The sequence below is a fragment of the Salvia miltiorrhiza genome, chromosome 5 (genome assembly GCF_028751815.1).
Source record: "Salvia miltiorrhiza cultivar Shanhuang (shh) chromosome 5, IMPLAD_Smil_shh, whole genome shotgun sequence".
Lineage (NCBI taxonomy): Eukaryota > Viridiplantae > Streptophyta > Magnoliopsida > Lamiales > Lamiaceae > Salvia > Salvia miltiorrhiza.
Genome location: NC_080391.1, coordinates 21211173 through 21231746, shown reverse-complemented (window position 1 = coordinate 21231746; position 20574 = coordinate 21211173). Strand labels below are relative to the sequence as shown.

General features: G+C 36.5%; 1 protein-coding gene across 1 annotated transcript; it reads right to left on the bottom strand.

The window, feature by feature from the left end:
* Window positions 1-1092: 1092 nt before the first annotated feature.
* On the bottom strand, window positions 1093-9770 carry LOC130986678 (zinc finger CCCH domain-containing protein 44-like). Its single transcript, XM_057910146.1, has 11 exons — window positions 9015-9770; window positions 8638-8717; window positions 8000-8187; window positions 5698-6826; window positions 5447-5574; window positions 4872-4931; window positions 4739-4789; window positions 4455-4519; window positions 3906-4060; window positions 3732-3803; window positions 1093-3646 (listed from the first exon to the last, which is right to left on the bottom strand). The coding sequence occupies exons 1-11, from the start codon at window positions 9377-9379 to the stop codon at window positions 1356-1358; spliced, it is 4584 nt and encodes a 1527-aa protein (XP_057766129.1). The 5' UTR covers window positions 9380-9770; the 3' UTR covers window positions 1093-1355.
* Window positions 9771-20574: the final 10804 nt, after the last annotated feature.

The window sequence follows — 20574 nt, the reverse complement described above, 5'->3', positions numbered from 1 at the left end:
TATTATTTTGAAAAACTTGACAATGTCATTTTGCTATGTGGTAGCTTTATAATATATAGTGTCATTGTGTCCCATTGACAAAATTTATGATAAAATAAATAAAAATACAAAATAAAAATAATTAATATGGCAAAATTTCAAAATGTACATAATTTGCTCATTGTAAATTCAATTTATAAACATATCATATATTAAATTAAAAATTTTGTCACCATCTTTCGTTTAAGATGCATATTGCAAATTTTTATTCCAAACAAAAATTTGCACGAAGAAAAAAGTTTTTTTATGCAAATAATGACAAAAGGAAGTGAAACCTTCAATTCCAAAAAATCTGGAATTAAAGTATTAATAGAAAATATCAACAAAAATGTATAAATAGAATATGACAAGAATAACCTTATTTTCCAATTGAATTACTCAATTTTCTGCCTCTGTATATTATAGAGTAGAATTCAACAGCCTTAATTTAATAATAGCGTGTTGGCAAACAAACTCAAGTCGGTTGGATGTCTTCGGGTGTTTAATGCCCTCTTTAAGACATTACATTACATCAAAATATCCAAAAATTGTTCATATCATTTCATACCTCTCGTCTCAAAAAATCAATATATAAGTCAACTTATTTTTTATTTATTTTTTCCTTCTCTCTCTCTCTCTCTCTTTGGCGGATGAGTAAAATGCAGAAGTAAAAGAGAAAATGTAAGAATGGATTCCTAATTTCACTTTGTAGCTCAAGTGTCAAATGTTAAATGATCCTTGATTCCAGTAACGGCATTTTTTTTTTACTTCTCTTTCGCTTTACTTAAAATAATTGAGTTAAACCCAAAAATAATTCCACGTGGTTGTTGAGCACAAATTTGGTCATATATTCTCTGCCAACAAATTTGTATGTAGTAATATAAAGATGATATGGATTGAAATCCTAAACGTGCACAATTAGCACTCCACGCATAATTTTTCAAGAGGAGAAACGAGCCCAGGCTTGACAAAAGTTTATAATTATAAACACGTTCCATTCCAAAGCACATAAACGAGTCCAAAACTGTAGCTCAACTAAAAAAGAAAAGAAAAGAAAAGAAAAGAAAAGTTGGATATAGGAATAAAATACACACATAATATACTTGCATGTACTGGTGTACATAACCATGGGTACAAACTAGTAAGTGCTTCAATCCTAGGTAGAGTGACAATATCTTCTTTTTATTTAAAATGAACCTAATACAAATCTACAGCTGCGGAGATTACTCTCACAATTAATTATACAAAAAAGTTATCTGAACCTAGAGAGATTACTCCAACAATTAATTATACAACAAAAAAGTTACCTGCAACAGAATGTAGGAGATTTCAAGCAATCACGGGTGAAGGTAATCACAGAAAGCTCCCTTTTTGCAACGTCCACTCTCGTAGAATTTACACACCCTCTGCCCTTTCGGAAGAGGCCTCGAATACCCGCCACCACCTCCATACGACTGACGGCCCCATGGTGGCCTGCCCCTCCCACCCCCGAATCCTGGCTCACTACCTTGATAACCACCCCATTCTCTAGGACAGTTGAACCTCTCACCGCCATACTTGCGCTGCCCGTCCCATGGCAAACTTCCGTTTCTAGGGCTCCGTATTGAGTTCGGGTTCGCCCAGTTGGGAGCCTGGTTCGCTCCCCATCCAAGGTTCGCCATTCCCTGGGCGGCTGGTCCCCCGAGGACAAGATTGACATTACCTTGCACTGTAACCAGGTTGATGTTACCCTGCATCTGTCCCCAACCAGGGTCCGTAGCATCGGATCCCGGCCCAGGAACCATGGCTGCACCGGCACCAACCATCTCTTGGATTGAGTTGTTTGGTGCAGCGCCGGGGTGGAACTCCGAACCGGCATCCCCAGAATGAACCGGGGCACTAGTTTCTCCCTCGCTGCTTGCAGATGAATTCACGCTCGGCCTCCGGAAAAAATCAAAGGCGTCAACTGGAGACATTCCATTCTGTCTACACGGAGCTGAGGATTGGGAAGTCAAATGTACATCGCTGGTGGAGCTCAATGCATCACTTTTTCGAAGTTCCGGGGTTGGGCTGAAATCCTCGATTGAACTAAAGCAATCATCTTTGCAATCTTCAAGCAATTCCCGAGCAAACTTGATGGCTGAAGTAGGCGAAGGCAAGGCACCTCGTGATTCCATCGCATCGACTTCAGCCAACAGATCAGACACTGAATCCTCACCTAGAGCAACAAACTCAATTGGCTCATTCATTATAGCAAGCCAATTAGGTCCATTTGATGGAGGGTGGGACGAAGAAGCATGGGTAAGATGGTGGGCATCGGGTGCCGTGGCATCAGCATTCTCCCCCGTGACTTCAGGTGGTCTTGAAGCAGATGCAGAGACTAGACCAGAATCCCATTCCTGGATAGGTGGTCTTGCAGGTGTCTGGGAATATCCACACCATTCATCAGCTACATCTGGGAGCTGCACGCCACCGATCCCTAGACTAGACGCACCAATCCAGCCAGGGCCAGAATTAGGCATAGGAAGATTCATAAACCCAGAATGCTTGATGTCAGTTTCCGGTGCTGCCTGATCTTCATTGTTGGATCTTGGTGCAGGACTCAGCAGCTCCAGAAAACTTGAGCCCTGCGCAGGAATATCTGCAGATACTGACTGCTGGTTTTCAGTCTTCGAGGTAGGACTAAGAAGATCCAAGACATCTATATTCTCGGCCTGTTTACTTGAGACGGGCGACTTTGATACAGGAGCCAAAACCGGCACAGGTTCAAGGATGGTTGAGCTCAAGTCAATGTTCAGAGATCTCAAATTTCCTTCAGAAGATTTTCGGTCATCATCTTTAGGTTGAGTTCGAAGTTCCTCTCCACTGGGCATAGGGTTTTGAGTCGGCCCAGCTGCATTCTTTTCTCCATTTGGTGAAGTAAGTAATTCATCACTCTCCCGGCCTCGATCAGTCAAATGCTCGTCTCTTGTCTCAGGGTTTGATGGAGGAAGCAGATCTCGTATTTGGACACCATCAGCACTTGGATTACCATCCTTAAGCAAATCCCAACATCGTGGCCACCCGGAGGAGCCAGACTCGTCTGCTTTCACAGGTCTAGCAACAGTGTCAGGCAAAACACCCGAACTACTACACCCAGTCATTTCTGTTTGTTTAGCATCTCCAGTAGTCACATTTGTACCCTCGCTCAGGACAACTCCCCCAGTAGGCCCATTTTCCTGTGAACTTGAAGAGGCTTTATGCGACATGTCTGGTGCTGCATATAATTTCCCATTCAGAGCATCAGTTAGAAGTAACGAGTCATATTGCTCGTGATTCGTCCATATCCGCATATCATGTGGAAACAGTCCAGTAGTATTACATTTCCGCAGCTGCATCATGGAAAAAGGTCCTTGAATCTTACTATTGGGGTCACGATAATGCCACAGTTTCTCAGTTTCTATATTATCAGCAGGCTGTGAGTTCCCGATGGAGGCAATTGCAGTCGATGTCTCCAACTGAGACCTTTCCATGGCTTGATCGTTCTTACCACCAGAAGGTGAGCTATCAATATCAATCTGATTCGTGTGTTTCTCCCAATCATTTGATACACTAGCATCTGTCTTCTCCATTATTATAGCTTGCACCTCTACAGAGTGCTCTTCTTTACCTGAATAAGACATTAACAAATTTCTGCATATTAAATTTTGAGGAAGAGCAAGCATTTCATTGACCTATCTACAACTAAATGTCACCTCTATTATTAGAAGAAATGGACTCCCAATCAGTTCGAGGAAATGGAGAATAGCTTGGTCCCGCATAATCATCTGCATAATCAAGTGTAGCCATCAATGAAGTCCGTTCTAATTTGGGGGGGGGGGGGGATGCAATTAAATAAGCTGCACTCCCAAGAGTATCGTGTGAGGTACCTTTTTTACTGTGGTCACTACTTCTGATATCTTCTTCTGATTCATAATTTGGATTCATTGTCGGATCAGCATGTATCTCTGGAACTTCAGAAATTCTGCGTTGGCGCTCCTCAGGTGATTTTAGCAGCTTTAATCTGTCGGCATTTTTTCTAAGCGTGAAGAGTGTCAAGGAATTTCTAGAAACACGTAAAAAGTATATGGATGATCATGTCACTTAGGGAGAAATCAAGAACAAATTATTTACAAACTTATTTTGACAACTGTCTATACCAAATGTGGAATAAAAAAAGCAACAAAAGTCTAACTCAATAATATGAACCCAGAATTTGGCTGGAAAACTCTGCATGATGAAAAGTGCAGCACGTAGACATGAAGTCTAATGATTTAAACCAGACATCAAGAAGACGTGATTTTACAGCAGTTTGGCATTTAAATCTAGAAAGCCAAATGCTTTTGCACCAAATTTAAGACTTGTAGCATGATCCACTGAAGGTATAATATGATGATTACATGTGCATAATAAATGCAGTAATAATAAATAGAGGATATTCTTTCTTAATCCCCTTCCTGCCAACTCGAAGATGATTTAGCCGCAATATTTCCGCCTCCAGCCACTATGTTAAGAAAATTACAAAATCAGAATCAACAGAGCCACAAAAAATTAAGTGTAAGAAAAAGGAAATAACTTAATAAGTTAATAACTATGGGTAGATGTAATGTTTTATTCTTGCTTCTTTAAGGGCACAAGAAGAGAACTGGTGCTTTGGAAGAACAATTTCATGGTAACCGATCACAAAGCTTAATTCACAGATAAGAAGAACCAGCAAACTTACATCATCTACTCTAACTGATTGGAGTGCAGAGGCTTTCTTTTTTACCTCATCCTGCAAGAATAGCACAGATAAATGGTACAATAGTTTTGCAGTTGTAGGGCAGATCACGAAGCAAGGGCACACGAGGACTTACAACAGTAAATTGTTTCACAAGACCACATCTAATGCTCTGACGTAGCCATTTGCATTCATCCTGAATAACATAAAATATTATTACATTGTCATACACAACTTTTAAGATAAAAATTATGGGCGTTCAGGGTTGTGCAATCAAGTTGAGCCAGCATTTCGTGGTGCCTATGTTCCTGCTAGTAAATGTTTCCTCCTGACTGATAGGATGAAAGAGTCCACATAAGTATAAGGCTGCAACTTCTATAATTTTTGAAAACATCAAATTTTATAATAATATATATATATATATATAAGTATAATTACGGAATTAATTTAACAAAATGAATATCTTAATAATGCATCTTTTGAAGAGACTATATTGATCTCAGATAAGGTATGAATCTCGATCTTACTTACACTCATAATTTGTAGAACATTTAAACAATCAATAAGGTGTTTTTTCATAATATATCACAACTAGATACACCTGAGAGCATCACCAAGAGCAAAGAACACATTAATGCATTACACACTTAAGTATGACATATATCACAACTGAGATTTAAGAAAACTGATTGATCACATATCCCTTGTTACCTCAGTAAACTCTTCATTTGAAATGGCATCAACCGATACAACTTCTTTCCTGTCCAAATTTAAAACTTCAAGCATGACATCTGCTGTCTTGTTGCCAATTTTATAAGGCTCGGCCGCCTTACTAGTCCCTGAATTACAAATATAACATATTCAAGAAATATTTCATGTCGGGACAATGAAGTCCTAGCAAGCAGTGTGGAGGAACAAATGGAAACAGCTAAAGCAAGAGAAAATAAACGCATGCCCTATACCTATAACCTGGACAAGCCTATGAACTTCTGGCTTCTGATCATCGGCTGATATTTTAATCCTCACGATAGAACCAATAACCTTGTCATTGAAACTCTCACGATTTTCGGTAAGAGACTCCATCAAATTACGCCGCAAATAGATCAGATTGATATTATGGACATCAATTGCAGCATATTCATTCAGATCAAGCTGGGCTACTCCGCTTTCATTCTTCTTGCGCATTTTTCGCTTTCTACTATTACTTGGCACTGGCAACGCATTTACTTTTCCATCAGCATCCAAATTATTTGCAGTAGATCTAACAGCTCTAGCAGGAATAGACAAATTTTTCAGAGTATCCTCCTTTACAAGAAAGTGAAATTCAAGAAGCTTCAGCATTTCAACTTGATCAACACGTGGCTTTCCAAATAGATTTTTGAGCCTTTGATCACATACAATTTGACTCTTCTGATGTGGGTCCCAGAGGTTGTTTCTCTTCACATAGTCAATCAAAAGTGTTTGGACATCAAACTGTGATAAAGCAGATGTGTCACCGTTCCTCATGTGTTTAACAAACTCCAAGAGGTCTTTAGATGCCCATTCAGTACTGTGAATCGCCGGCCTGTCTGTCTCTATGCTATTTGTGTTGTTGCCAATGCATGGTTTGTAGGTATCTTTGACGATGCACGGATCATCTAGATCTTTCTTAATGCATGGCTCGTGAACACCTTCCTTAATGTCTGGTTTGTCAGTGGCTTTGGCAATGCTAATCTCATCACTGACATTAGGTTTTACAGTCTCTTTGCTGTAAGTTGGCACATGTTCTCCCGTGTCATCGTTTAATTTCTCGACATGGTTGCCATTGCTCGACAATGATGTCTGTAACGCATCATTCTGTACCATCTCCACATGGGGTTTGTTCAACTCCAAATGCTCAGTGTTCTTATATGACATAGAAATGTCTCCACCAACAGCAGAGGGAATCGCATTATTTAAGCGTGACTTACGCGTCACAGCAGCCACACCTTTCCAGGGCCTTTTAGCTTGAGTTAGCTCACTCAGTGTTAATGATAGATTCTCTTTTAAGATTACCCAATACATCTTAAAGAGATACTCCCAGCTAAGTTTGTCATCAAAATCTACTTGAATCTGCATGAGATAACCCCAGTAGAATGAAACGAATCACATAAATATGCACAGCAAGGAATTGAAATATTGAGTACAACTTTCATTTATATTAAGATTATAAGTGATTGCATAATGAGAAAATAATCTTACTAGAGATAGTTTGAAAACTTCTTACAGACATGTTACGTTAAGATCAACTCAACAAGTAATGTTGCCCCAAATGCCAGAACTTAAATACAACTATCTATGTGATTGCCTGTGTGAAAACTCATTTCTGACAATGGGTTCAGAACAAAATTCTCATATCTAATTACCTTCAAATAAAAAAGCATTGCATTGATTGTAATATTTACAGGTTATCATTTGCAATTCAATTATATTTCCGAAAAAAAAAAATCAGAATCATTACTCACACAATTAAAGAGTTTCGGTATTTAGATGCTTAGAATAATTTCCATATAAACTCGAAAGAATTAGCATTTTATGTTTTGCAGGAATTGATATTAATCGACAAATTCAATTTCTTGGTGTATATCACTCGACAAAGCTTTAGAATGTCGCTTGTCAGTAAATTTGGATCACGCCGTACACATGTAATAAAATGTAAAGTCATATATATCAATTGGTTTTAAAGCAAAGATTCCACAGCATGTAGCTCTTCTATTTGACTCACCGAAAAAACCGCCAGAAAATAATCAGTTTATCCATTACCGCCAAGTAACAAAAATAGAAATTATATTGGTCTTGCTCTAAAATTGAATAGATTTAATCAGCCCCAAACACTTTATTTCTGCATTTATACCAAATAGTAGGTAGATTCAATACCTTAACACAAACAAATTTTAACTGTTAATATTTGACATTATCATTACCAAAAAGTAACGAGAAAGAAAAAGGTGAATAAACAAAAAGGAGAACCGGTGGAAGTCCCCATAAATGCTAACTTTCCTGATTGGTCCAGTTTTAAATTCACAAAAGATTTCAAGAAACAAAAAAAATGTACTCGTAATGGTAATCAGTTATAAAAGAGAAATCTATATGACAAGGCTAAATAGATTGATGATGCCAAAGTAATGAATATCAAAGCCTTCCTCAATATGAAGCAAATCTCATCAACAAACTTACTCATTAAACCAGAAATTCAGCTGAGCAATTATTAAAATTTAATAAAAGTAGAAGAAAAAGTCTCCATACCGAATCATTGGCTGCTTGGTCTTTATTTTCAATCAGCATGATAGTTTTCATGCATGTTGAGCAAAATCCTTTGTTTCCTCTCACACTCACGAAATCCGCATCTTTAGTACATCCCTTGCACAACGAATAGGTGCAAGTGTAGCACATATAATGAGAAGTCTTCCTGCATCCACTACATATGTGCCAGCCTGCAACAAATAGCACCAAAGCAACATAGATAGGCATCACACAGACAGCTCAGGTCACAGCCAAAACCAACGAATTACTTCAGCTTCAACAAGTGTAAGACATGGAATGAGAAAAGAAAGGGACCACGTACATCACGAGAGGAGAGTGGTGCCAAATGAGGGGAAGATATGCAGTTTGCAGAAAAAAAGTAACCGAGGAAAATAGGCAACGCGTGCAAGAAATGCATGTCACATAAAATGTCATTTTAAGCTTTATGCAAGTGGCATAACTTAATCAGAGCATCTAGAACATGAACATCATTAGGCAAGCTGTTCCAAGCAAGCATTAAATCTGCCAATCAATCGCATAACACCACAAACCAAGTAAAACCAAGTAAAAAGTATAAATACATAGTGGTATAGAACTATATTCAAACTCTTAGTTCTTCAAACAAGGGAAGGCCAACGTACCGCAGTTCCATTTAGCTTTTGATTTGAAAAAGGCTTCGTCTCGCTTGATACAAGCCGGATGGTACGCCTTTGGGCAGCCCCTAAAGATAACAACACAAATTCATTATATTCCAAAATGATCTATATTACAAACACTTAATCTACTCCCACAAACAAATTCCACAAACAATTAGTCTACTATATGAATACATGGAGAGAGGGAGACATCACAATTGACTAGACATCCTACAAACACTCTTCTACTGTATGAATATCAACATACTACTTGAGAGGAGAGAGAGATCACAACAATTACAGTAAACAAATTAACAAGTGAGCATAGAAAAATACTCCTCAAATCCTACAAAATTCATCCAACTCATCATCTCCAAACTCACTTTCGATCACAGAGCACCAGAGAGCCTCCATCAAAGCAAATGAAGCAAACATCTTCCTCCTCATCCTCCACTTTCACCCGCTTAATCGGCGGAGGCTTCGCCGTGAGCTGCCCCTTAGGCGGCCGTCCCCGCTTCCGCTTCTCACCGGTGCCGTTCGCACTCACCGGAGTCGGAGCAGCAGCCATCAGATCTGAAACAACCCCACCCACCACCGGAGAAGGCTGCACAACTCCGGCAACCTCATCACCCGCCGGAGACCCAGAACTCTCCAACCCTAGCTCCGACGGAGTAGCAACAACCGGCTCCTCGTCGCCGAAGCCCGTGGTCTGAGCCACGGCAGCTAACAGCGTCTCTATATTCTCCATAGCCGAAACCCTAAAAAAATCTCAACTCCTCCAGCAAGCAATCCCACCCAAGATGACCCCCAATTCTCATCAAATTCAAACACATTCCAAGAAAAGCAAAAAACATTAAAAGAAAAAAGAAAAAGGAAAAATCAAGATGGAGGTGGGGTGTAATGAATTCAGTGTGTACTTTTCCTTTTTCTAGCTGTAATGGTAAAACCAAACTTTTAAATATGACTAGAGTTTGGAAATTAGTGGAATTTGAGTAGCCTACCTCCCCCCTTCCCCACCCCAACTAACCAAGTGCATGATGAAATGCGGCAGAGTCAAAGCACGGCCGCGCGTCACGGTGGTGGGGCCGGAAAAGAATTGGGACTCAATTATATACTATACTCCGTCGCTTCTTTTCTTAATTCTGATTTTCAAAATTGTAATAGGATATTTTAAATGTAACAAAGCAGATCTTGTCTTTTTATAATTATACATGTATTTATTTTCTACATGACTAAACATTGGAATGTTGATATTTATTAAAAAAACCAATTTAAAAAATTGTCTGATCATAATTATTTTTCCTCATTTTTCAATTTCTTTTCACTATTAAATTTGAGTTTGAGACATGTGTATGTATATATAACTTCTAAATTAATTTCGTAAATTTTATAATTTTAAATTTATACTTTAAATTTAATTAAATATTTTATTATTTTAGATTTTATTGTTAATGATTACTCCATATAACAATTTATATTTGTTTACTATAGTGATGAGGGATAAAATATGTATTCATCCAAGATCATGACACGTGGTCTATTTAGATAAATCGGGACACCACATGAGATGGAAGGTACCAGAGAACACTCGTCTTCATACAATTTCCAGAGAAGACCAGGCCAAACCAAGACTAGCTCAGAGACAGTTCTGCCCTAGAAATGAAGGAGAAGAGGATTTCAGACATACTTACTAGAGAAGCGGTTCCAGACCAAGCCACTCCAGAGTTGTATTAAAGACAAAGCTCCGACAAAGAATCTGACATCTTTTTAGGATATCTTTGTTGAAGTCTAGATGGTTAGTACGCGGAGCACGTGTATTAGTGTAAAATTACTATGATACCCCTCTTGTAACAAGTATAAATAGTTCATTCTCATAATAATATAAGCACAATATTCACCACACCAAAAACACTGCTAGGTCCTGAGGGTCTCGAATAGGTGTATGGGGGGGAATACACCTATAGGCTATTTTTGCACAATCTACTGACCTCAATCAGAGGGATCTCAGTCAGAGATCAATACGAAACTTTGCATGCAAACAATGACTCCTGTTTTACTGAGAACAGTTTTGACCAACAGGGTTGACGACTGATACTGAAAGCTCTTCAGTAAAGAGTTATCAGTTAAGTTGCTGGAACTTAACTGATGCAATTAAGGGCTTCAGTCGTGTTTGCAAAGACAGAGATGATATCAGTCTTCCTGACTATCAGAGGATAGTTCAGTCAGATCGATATCATACGCAGCGGAAATTAAACTTAGTTTCGTAATAGCCTTGGTGGAGCAAGTTGTTGATTTAAGGTTTCTCTTTGCTGTTAGTCAGTGTTCAGTTTTATCAATTGAAATAGCACAAGTAAAAATGTAAAACTGAAAGCTGTAAACAACACAGAGACTTTTACGTGGTTCGGAAAAACCCTTTCCTACATCCACGGTTGGTTGATCAGACCAACAATCCACTCCGCAAGTGCTTCACTGGTGCACTGCAAACCGTACCCGTATGCTTGCCTGGTGCACACAACCGTGAACTGAAGAAAACCCTTCTTCAGCACCCACACTTCACTCGCGTAGGATTTCCCTGCTAAGCACACCTCGTGCTCAGACTTTTCACTCAGAGTTCAGAGTACCTTCCTGAACTCCGAACCACTCAAACACTCTTATGGAGGGGAGGTTTGAACGAGTGCCAACTATACTTACAAAGAACAAGTTCTTTGAAGCAAGTTTGACCTTTGGCTTCTGGGTAAACAGATATATGCCTAGGGTCTAAGAGAATGTATGTAATCAGCAGTGACTGATTTTGGCTTTGGAATTCTCTTCTTCGATTCAAGCTTTGGGGCGGTTAAGCTTTAGGCTGAGTAGCAATTTTGGCAGAGCTTCAGCTTATGTCGTTGAATCGGTGAAGGTTGAAGTGATCCTCGAGCGCTATTTGTAGGAGAACTCTTGAATAGATCCGTTGGCGTAAATCGTCCTCAAGATTTCTTCCGTTGGAGAGCAATTCGAATTTGGGCTGAGGCTTCAATCTTCGAGATTCCTTGTCTGGGTGGAAACGGCTCTCTTTGATGGACAAGAGATGTGACGTCTCTGAAAAGTAACCACCAGATAGGAATGACCTCTGCAGAGATAAGATATTCTGAGATCTCTGCATTTAATGCGGCTGTACTTGTGCGTACGTGGCTTCCTCTGAACGTTGGAAGATCAGTCCTAGGAGGAATGTTCAACCGATACTTGACTTTAGTATCAGTCCATTGCGCGCATTAAATAATCAGTCTTCAACTGATTCTTCAATTGATACTTCAGTTGGTATCTGCAGTCTTCAGTATTCAGTCTTCGACACCGAAAGCTAAACTAGAAACGAACTCTAACACTTGAGTTCAAAAAGATTATAGTCTATTACAGTTAAGTCCTATGAATTTTGGTATCATCAAAACAAGGGTTAGGATATTCCACAAGGTTCCCAACAAACACTCTAAGGCTTTTCTCTCTTGTGTTCGTGGAAATTCAAGTGAATTAAAAGGAATCATCTCACCGTCGAAATATTTAGTTTAATCCTATACTCATCATATAGGAAATGACGTCATCATACGTGGTATTCTCAAATCTCACAATTAAAAAAAAAAAAAAAACTCTCCTTTATTTGCAATGATATCTATTATAAAATAATTTAAAAAATGTCTAACAATTAATAATTATTTTTCATCACTTTTTGATTTATTTTCCCTATTAGAATTTGAGTTTGAGACGTATATATGCATAAAAATTTTAAATTAATTTTGTAAATTGTATAGGTTTAAAATTATACTTTGAGTTTAATTATAGTTAACGTTTACTCTAAATATAACAATTTATATCTTATAGTACATATTAGGGCAATGGATTAGTGCAATGTAGCATCACCATATTTTTACCTTTTTATTTATCTTAATTCTTCAAGCAATTCATATTTATTAATTCTTATTTATCTAATAATTATACTTATTTTTCTAAAATCTCAAATTTCACATTGATTTTTTTACAAAACTTCATCAAATCAAAATTACTATAAAATGAGCATTTCTATTCTATCATTCAACAAGGCAACCAAGTATGATCATGCTATAATTACTTTAAATATAACTTGGCTATTGACTAGTTGGCAAAATAAATAGTTATATTTTTTATTGATAAATTTAATTTTATTAATTTTAATTTTCAAGTAGTATTGTTTTGTATCGAAATTTGATGGCCAAAAAATATTTTTATTTTTATTGAGAATTTGAATTTGATCAATTACTAATTTAAAATATATTTTTCTAATAAAAGATAAAAGAATGTAATTTTTTGATAAAAAAATTACACGGTTTCTTTTCAATGGAGTAAAAGAATATGATTTTGATATTATAAAAAAATTATATAAAAGTGGAACAAATAAAGTGTGTGAAAAATATGTAACATCTCCAGTTTCTAATCATTTTTTATGGAATATGGTTTTATTTGTAAGAGAATATGCACCCATATAGCCATATTAGGGATTGTACCTCAATATTTGGCTCTCCATCTTAAAAATATTCTTTCCAAAAAAAATTATTATAATACTATGAATTATACTTAATTTTTATTTCAAAAAATTAATTTTTTTTAAAATTATATACCATGACTTTGAATTTAACAATCTATTATTAACTAATAAAAGTGAAATTAAATAATAAAAAATAATTATATACCCTAATTTGATGAAATAAATTTTAGTTAATAATCAGAAAATTAAATTAAAGTATAAAAAGTTGAAATTAAAAAATTATTAAAAAGTAAATAAAATTGAAAATGAGATACAAGAAAACATTAAATAGGTACACTGGATCTCATTCTCAAATGAAGCTAGTCATGTTCGAAAATTAGATAAATATTATTGCTAAACATCAAATAAATCTTGTGTTTGCGATATGGACGAAAAATATTTGGGAAAAAATTGAATTGGGTCATATAAGAAAATGACACATTTTCAATAAGAAACAAATAAAATGGACCGATGCCCACTAATTAAAGTAGTGAGTTGAGTCACCATCTCTATTTAGGTTTTTTCAAATTCTGGTGCTTTTCTTATGTCGATGAAAATTACCTTTAACTTATTTGGAATTTATTTATCAAACATCTTTTGTGCATAATAAAATTTTGTTTGCACATTCATGGGTGAAAGTTGAATAGTACTCCCTCCGTCCCAAACGAAATGTCTTGTTTTCCTTTTTGGGCTGTTCCAAACGAAATGTCATGTTTCCTTTTTTGGCAATACACTCTCTCTCTATACTTAATATTTAAATAATTTCCACCAACTCACTTTATCTACTTTATACACATTTCTTAATCTCCGTGCCCAAAAGAAATAGGACATTTTGTTTGGGACGGAGGGAGTAACTCTATTCATGTCTTGTCCACAAATTAAACCAATAATTTATTAAATGGTTAATCATATTTTGGATCAATAATTTTCAATTTCTTTTTATTCAAAACCTTCAATTTTTAGTGTTTTTCTAAAAAGGCTCCGCTATAAATTGATGGCTTCTTTCATTTTGCCATAAACATGGTTCCCCTACTTGGAGTTTTCAAGAAGAAACTGTTTCTTTCCTTTGTTATGAGATTTTTGGCCATATTTTTGAAGACATTAAAGATCAAGAAAAAAAATTGCATTTTTGTGTATGGTAGATAAACCCTTATTTATAGTTTTAGATTTAGAGCGAAATATGAATTTCATGTGAATTTTTATTTTGAAATTTAAGTGTACTATCACCTTGTTTGAAATCTATAAAATTTCAATCATAAATAAAAACATGTGTAAGGTTCGGAGGGTTTCGAATAGGTGTATGGGGGGGAATACACATATGGGCTATTTTTACAATTTCGAATAGGTGTATGGGAGGGATCTCAAGAATGAGATCAAAACGAAACTTTACACGCAAACTATGACACATGTTGACTGAAAAGAGTTTTGACCAAACAGAGTTGACGACTGATACTGAAAACTCTTCAGTAATGAGTTATCAGTTAAGTCATTGGAACTTAACTGATGCACGTAAGGGCTTCAGTCGAGTTTGCTAAAACAGAGATGATATAAGTCTTCCTGATTATCAGAGGATAGATCAGTCAGACTGATATCACACGCAGCGGAAATAAACTTGTTTTGTAATAGCCTCGGTTGAGCACGTTGTTAGTCTTAGGTTTCTCTTTACAGTTATTCAGTATTCAGTTTATCAACAGTAAGAACGCAGATAAGAATGTAAAGACTGAAAGCTGTAAATAACACAGAGAGTTTTACGTGGTTCGGAAAACACTTTCCTACATCCACGGTCGGTTGATCAGACCAACAATCCACTCCGCAAGTGCTTAACTGGTGCACTGCAAACCGAACCGTGTGCTTATCGGGTGCACACAACCGTTTCACTAAAGAGACCTTACTTCAGTACCCACGCTTCACTCGCGTCAGATTTCTCACTCCTAGCACGACCTTGCACTAGGATCTCACGGAGTCAGAGTACCTTCCTGAACTCCTTTTCACTCAAACACTCGGTTTCTTTCTTACGAAAGGAGGTTTGAAAAACTTGTCAACTAGACCTCAAAGAACAAGTTCTTTGGAGCAAGTTTTGACCTGGGCTTTTGGGTAAACAGATATATGCCTAAGGTCTAAGAGAATATATGTAATCAGTAGTGACTGATTTTGGCTTTGGAATTCTCTTCTTCGATTCAAGCTTTAGGGAGATTAAGCTTTGGGCTGAGTAGCAATTTCGGCAGAGCTTCAGCTTTGGTCGTTGAATCGGTGAAGATTGAAGTTGATCCTCGAGCGCTATTTATTGGAGAGGTCTTGAATAGATCCGTTGGCGGAGAACGTCTTCAAGATTTCTTCCGTTGGAGAGCATTTCGAATTTGGGCTGATGCTTCAATCTTCGAGGTTCCTTGTTTGGTGGAAACGGCTCTCTTGAGGGACATGAGATGTGACGTCTCTGATAAATTAGCCACCAAATAGGAATGACCTCTGCAGATAGGGATGATCCTGAGATCTCTGCATTTAATGCGGCTGTACTGTGTAAGCACGTGGCTTCCTTTGAACGTTGGAAGTTCAGTCCGAGGAAAAATGTTTAACTGATACTTGACTTTAGTATCAGTCTGCTGAGTCCTCGAAGCACGCATTAAGTAATCAGTTCTGAACTGATTCTTCAACTGATACTTCAGTTGGTATCTTCAGTCTTCAGTCCTTCAGTCCTTCAATCTTCAGTCTTCAGTCTTCAGAACTGCTAACTAAACTAAAAACGAACTCTAACACTTGAGTTCAAAACAGTTCCAGTCTACTACAAATTAAACCTAAGGATTTTGGTATCATCAAAATAAAACCTGATATTCCATGGGGTTCCCAACAACATGGTGCCTCAATTTTCAACGAGAATTTTGTTGCTTGAATTCAAACTTTTAGTTCAATTGTAGTAGCTTAAAAAAACAAGTGTTTGATTGTGGTATTTGTGCCACAAATGCCACTAATGACCCTTCCCTGTTGTTTATTCGAAGCCATAGAAATGGAGGATCATTGTCATGAAGCTTGGGCTGAGAGATGAATTGCCCCAACTCAATGAACATGAGGCTGAATGAAGAGTTCACTTAGTGGGGGCATCTTTCGACAACAATGATGGTCTCTCTATGTATGACACTGGAACAAATTTAAAGCCAGAAAACTGATAACATTCACTTTTATATGGTTTTAATGTTCATATGATGTCAATTTTATAGGAAATTAAGTGTTGGATAGTTATTTTATACTTATATTGCTTTATCATGCGAAATATGATATTTACTCGTACTTTGATGAATTTTACAGAAATATGGAGTCTGAATTTGGATGAATGATCTTAATGAAAGTTGTAGATCATCACGATACGAGTTCGTAGGCGCAAACGGTTCGCAAATCCGAGTTCGGACGAAAGAGATATGACCGAAATAAGAAAGTCGCGTGCAACAGTGAATAGTGTCCGACGGGAATTTCCGAATTTTTTGGAAATTTTGGGATTTTCGAATTTTATCAGTATTTTCGAGCTATGTACTGTATTTATTCTCTGTGCCTATATTTAGGTCCTATCATAGATGAGATTTATTTTCTTGCAAGATTGAAGACTTTAAGATTCAAGCTGTTACTTCATAATTTCTTCCGAGTTTTATAAATTTTAATTCTTTTATTACTTTCTTCTTTATTATGCTTTTAATTTATTTCCTGATGTCTGACTAGTTTTCTTTTCTGATTTTAGGGTTTGTAAATAGTTAATTAGATTTATGTGACTGATTTATTGATACATTTTTGCCTTTCAATTTCTGATTTATAATTCTTTGTGCTTGATTTCTTGTGGATTATCTAGCCAATAATTTGCATGTGTAGTTATTCGGTTTGAGACCTATGGTGCGTCGTTTTACACCAAAAATATCCGGCAGTCAGCCGGTATGCCCACACTGCGCAGACAGCAGTAAGCAAAATCGTCTCCCAAGGGATCGGCGAGAATTCTCCTAAAATTCAACCTGCAAAGTAACTCAACAAACGAAATTTATGGGGAAAATATGAAAATACTAAAATAGAAATAAATAAATAAAACTAAAAAGAATTGCAATGGTTCAAATATTAAATAAATAAATAGAAAATCCAACAATTAATAAAGAATTCCAGCAATCAATTAAGTCCACCCTAGCTTAATTATTCCGATCATTGATGCATATATAACTTTAATTTATGCAAGCAAACCAGTTATAACCACCGAAGACGCTTCTGACGTGATCTTATTTCTCCTTAATTATTCGGTAACCAGGAAGACGCTTCACTAATTACTACCCTAATCGACTGACAACCGTAAGAGACGCTCTATAGGTTTAATGAGCCGACAACATTAATATCTAGAGAAACCCGATTCAAAACCAATAAACTCTGACGCAGGATTATTGAATTAAGACTGCTTTTCCCTTGACCCTGATGTGTCAATTTACCACTAATCAAACCTAAACCACGATTACGGATGGCCGGTTCAATTGGCTGTATAATTAATTCTAACCCACTAAATATTGCGCACTACCTAATGGATTAAAACAATTAATGACAGTAAACACAGAGAATCACAGATACAAGCATAAAATAAAGTATAAGAACAAATTAGATCTCACAGAATAATCTTGCTAGTGCTTCCCTAATCGTTGCTGGAATAAAAGAAATTAGCTAGAACTCATAAACAAATAAAATAAATAAATAAAGTAATAAATAGCGAAAAGATGAAGAAAAGAAAAAACTTGATTAATGGTTCCCAAAATTCGTCCAGCAGCTGCTCCCCCAAAGTTGGCGTGAATTGTGATGCATAAATGTATATATAATAATTCTAAACCTAAACTTAAACCTAATTAAACAATAAAAGCATAAGAAAAAGGCCTAAGCCTAATATCAGCGTATTGGCCCACCAAATAATGAAAAGAAATGCCACTAAAAGACAAAAGAACTTCAGCCCACAAGATTCTCGCCAATCTTGAATTTCGGACATCTCAGACGGTATGGGCACGCCGTCCAGCTCGCGGGCACAGATTCTTTATTCACAGCTTAAGACTTCAAAACTCTTCTCAAAAGCAAGTCTTTTCTCCAAAACCTATCAAAAACCATCAAAAAGATTTATTAGTTCCACAATTAACTCCAAAAGATAATAATAAGCAGGAACTATGCATTAAAATCAACCAAAAACATTCAAAATATGCGTATAAAATACGCTCAATCAACCTAGCGGGAATAACTATTTAGCGGATTCATGAATATATGATATGATTTTAACTTTGAGACCTAGCGGAGATAGGTGGATCATAATGAGCTATTCTTGTGAGTTGTTGGGAAGTTAGTAGATTTTCTTGAGACCTAGCAGAGATAGAGAATTTATTAATCTACTGTCATATGATTAGGGGTGAGCAAAAAATCCGAAACCGAATAACCGAACCGATCCAAACCGAAATTTTAAAATATGGTTCGGTTTTTTCGATTTTTCGGTTCGGTTCGGTTTTTTTTTCCATAAAATTTCGGTTTTTCGGTTCGGTTTGGTTCGGATTTTTTAAAACCGAACAAAACCGAAAAACCGAATTATATTTATAATATATATATAAATATATGTTAAAATATTTTAATTATAATTTTGTAATATCTAACTTCTAATATTTTTTTAATTTTATAGTTTTTTTTTGGAATTTTCGGTTTTTTTAATGAAAATTTCGGTTTTTTCGGTTTTTTTCGAAAATTTCGGTTTTCTTCGAATTAATTCGGTTTTTCGGTTCGGTTCGGTTTTAATTATAAAAATTTTGGTTAATTCGGTTCGATTTGTTCGGTTAATTCGGTTCGGTTTGATTTTTTTTTTTAAACCGAACTAAAATATGGTTTGGTTTGGTTTTAGCAAAAACCGAACCATATAACCGAATGCTCACCCCTACATATGATGCTCTAGCGACAGTGTTTGATTATATTTGTAATCTCTCATCAGGACTGGATTAAATTGGTAATTAGGATTAGGGGTGGTAAAACGGTTCCGGTTAATCGGTTTTAACCGTAACCGAACCGGAAAAACCGGTTTTCGGTTAACCGATAACCGATTTTTACCGGTTCGGTTCGGTTATCGGTTAGTGTGTTCATCACTAATCGGTTAATCGGTTTAACCGGTCAGTTAACCGGTTAAACCGATTAACCGGTTTATTTTATATTAAATTAATTAATTTATATTTTAATATTTTAATTTAAATAATACATTAATATTTCAAGTATCTATAAAAAAAAATTTGTTCTAAATTATCATAAGTTATGAATTGGTGCAGTGGATAAGACTTTATTCTTTCATTCAAAGGTCAAGAATTCAAATCCTATTGCACACATTCTACATATTTGAATTTTTTTAAATAAAAACCGGTTAATTCGGTTAACCGGTTAACCGATTAACCGAATTAACCGGTTAAATTCGGAAAAATTGAGAAATCGTGGATTAATCGGTTTGGCCGGTTAACCGATTAACCGGTCTAAAAATCAGTTCGGTTATCGGTTAGGGAAATGGCCCTTAACCGGTTCCGGTTAACTGGTAAACCGGTTCGGTTAAAACCGAACCGACCGGTTTACCAGCCCTAATTAGGATTAATAGGTTGATTATATGAATTTGATTAATGAATTTACATCCCTAGGATCAGCCGGTTGTTTATCTGATTTATTTATATATCTTTATTTATTTTATTTGAGTTTATTATTTTTATTTATTCATCATATTTGTTTTTGCCAGAATATTGCTAGAGAATTATTAGGATTACTTAGAGTATTATCACTTAACAGTCTCTGTGGATACAATACTCAATTGTTATATATGCTACAATTGCACCGTGTTAGTTGCGGTATTTTATCACTAAGAAAATAATGATCAAAAACTCGCCGAAAACCGAATCGAACCGATCATAATTATTAAATATATATTTTATTAATATAATTAATTTAAGCAATTTTTTTTCAAACCCTAAAATTCCTTTCATCCTCATCTGAAACAGAATTTGCGCCGCTCCTCCACTGAGTCCACTTCACTCTCGCTCATCCATAGAGTTCACGCTGCTCCGGCCAGTCGTTGGACACCTTCTTCTCCGGTCGGCAGGCTCTTATCCGGCCGCGCACCACCCGGCTAGGGTGTGCCTATGTTGTGCATTCTCCACCCGGCCGCGACGAACTTCAGTGCGTTACCACTCGACGGACTCTTCTCCGATCAGCGATTCAGTGGGCTCTTCTCCGGCCACACCACCACCCGTCGTAGGACTCGCTGCAATCTCCTTCAAGTGAGTAACTAATTCCCTTACTATTCTATTTCTTGCTAGTTAGTTGAATATATTTAGGGCTAGTTTGGTAGCCTAGTTCAGCCCTAGATAACTTAATAATCTAGGGTTGTGATGTTGTTTGATATGCTTTAT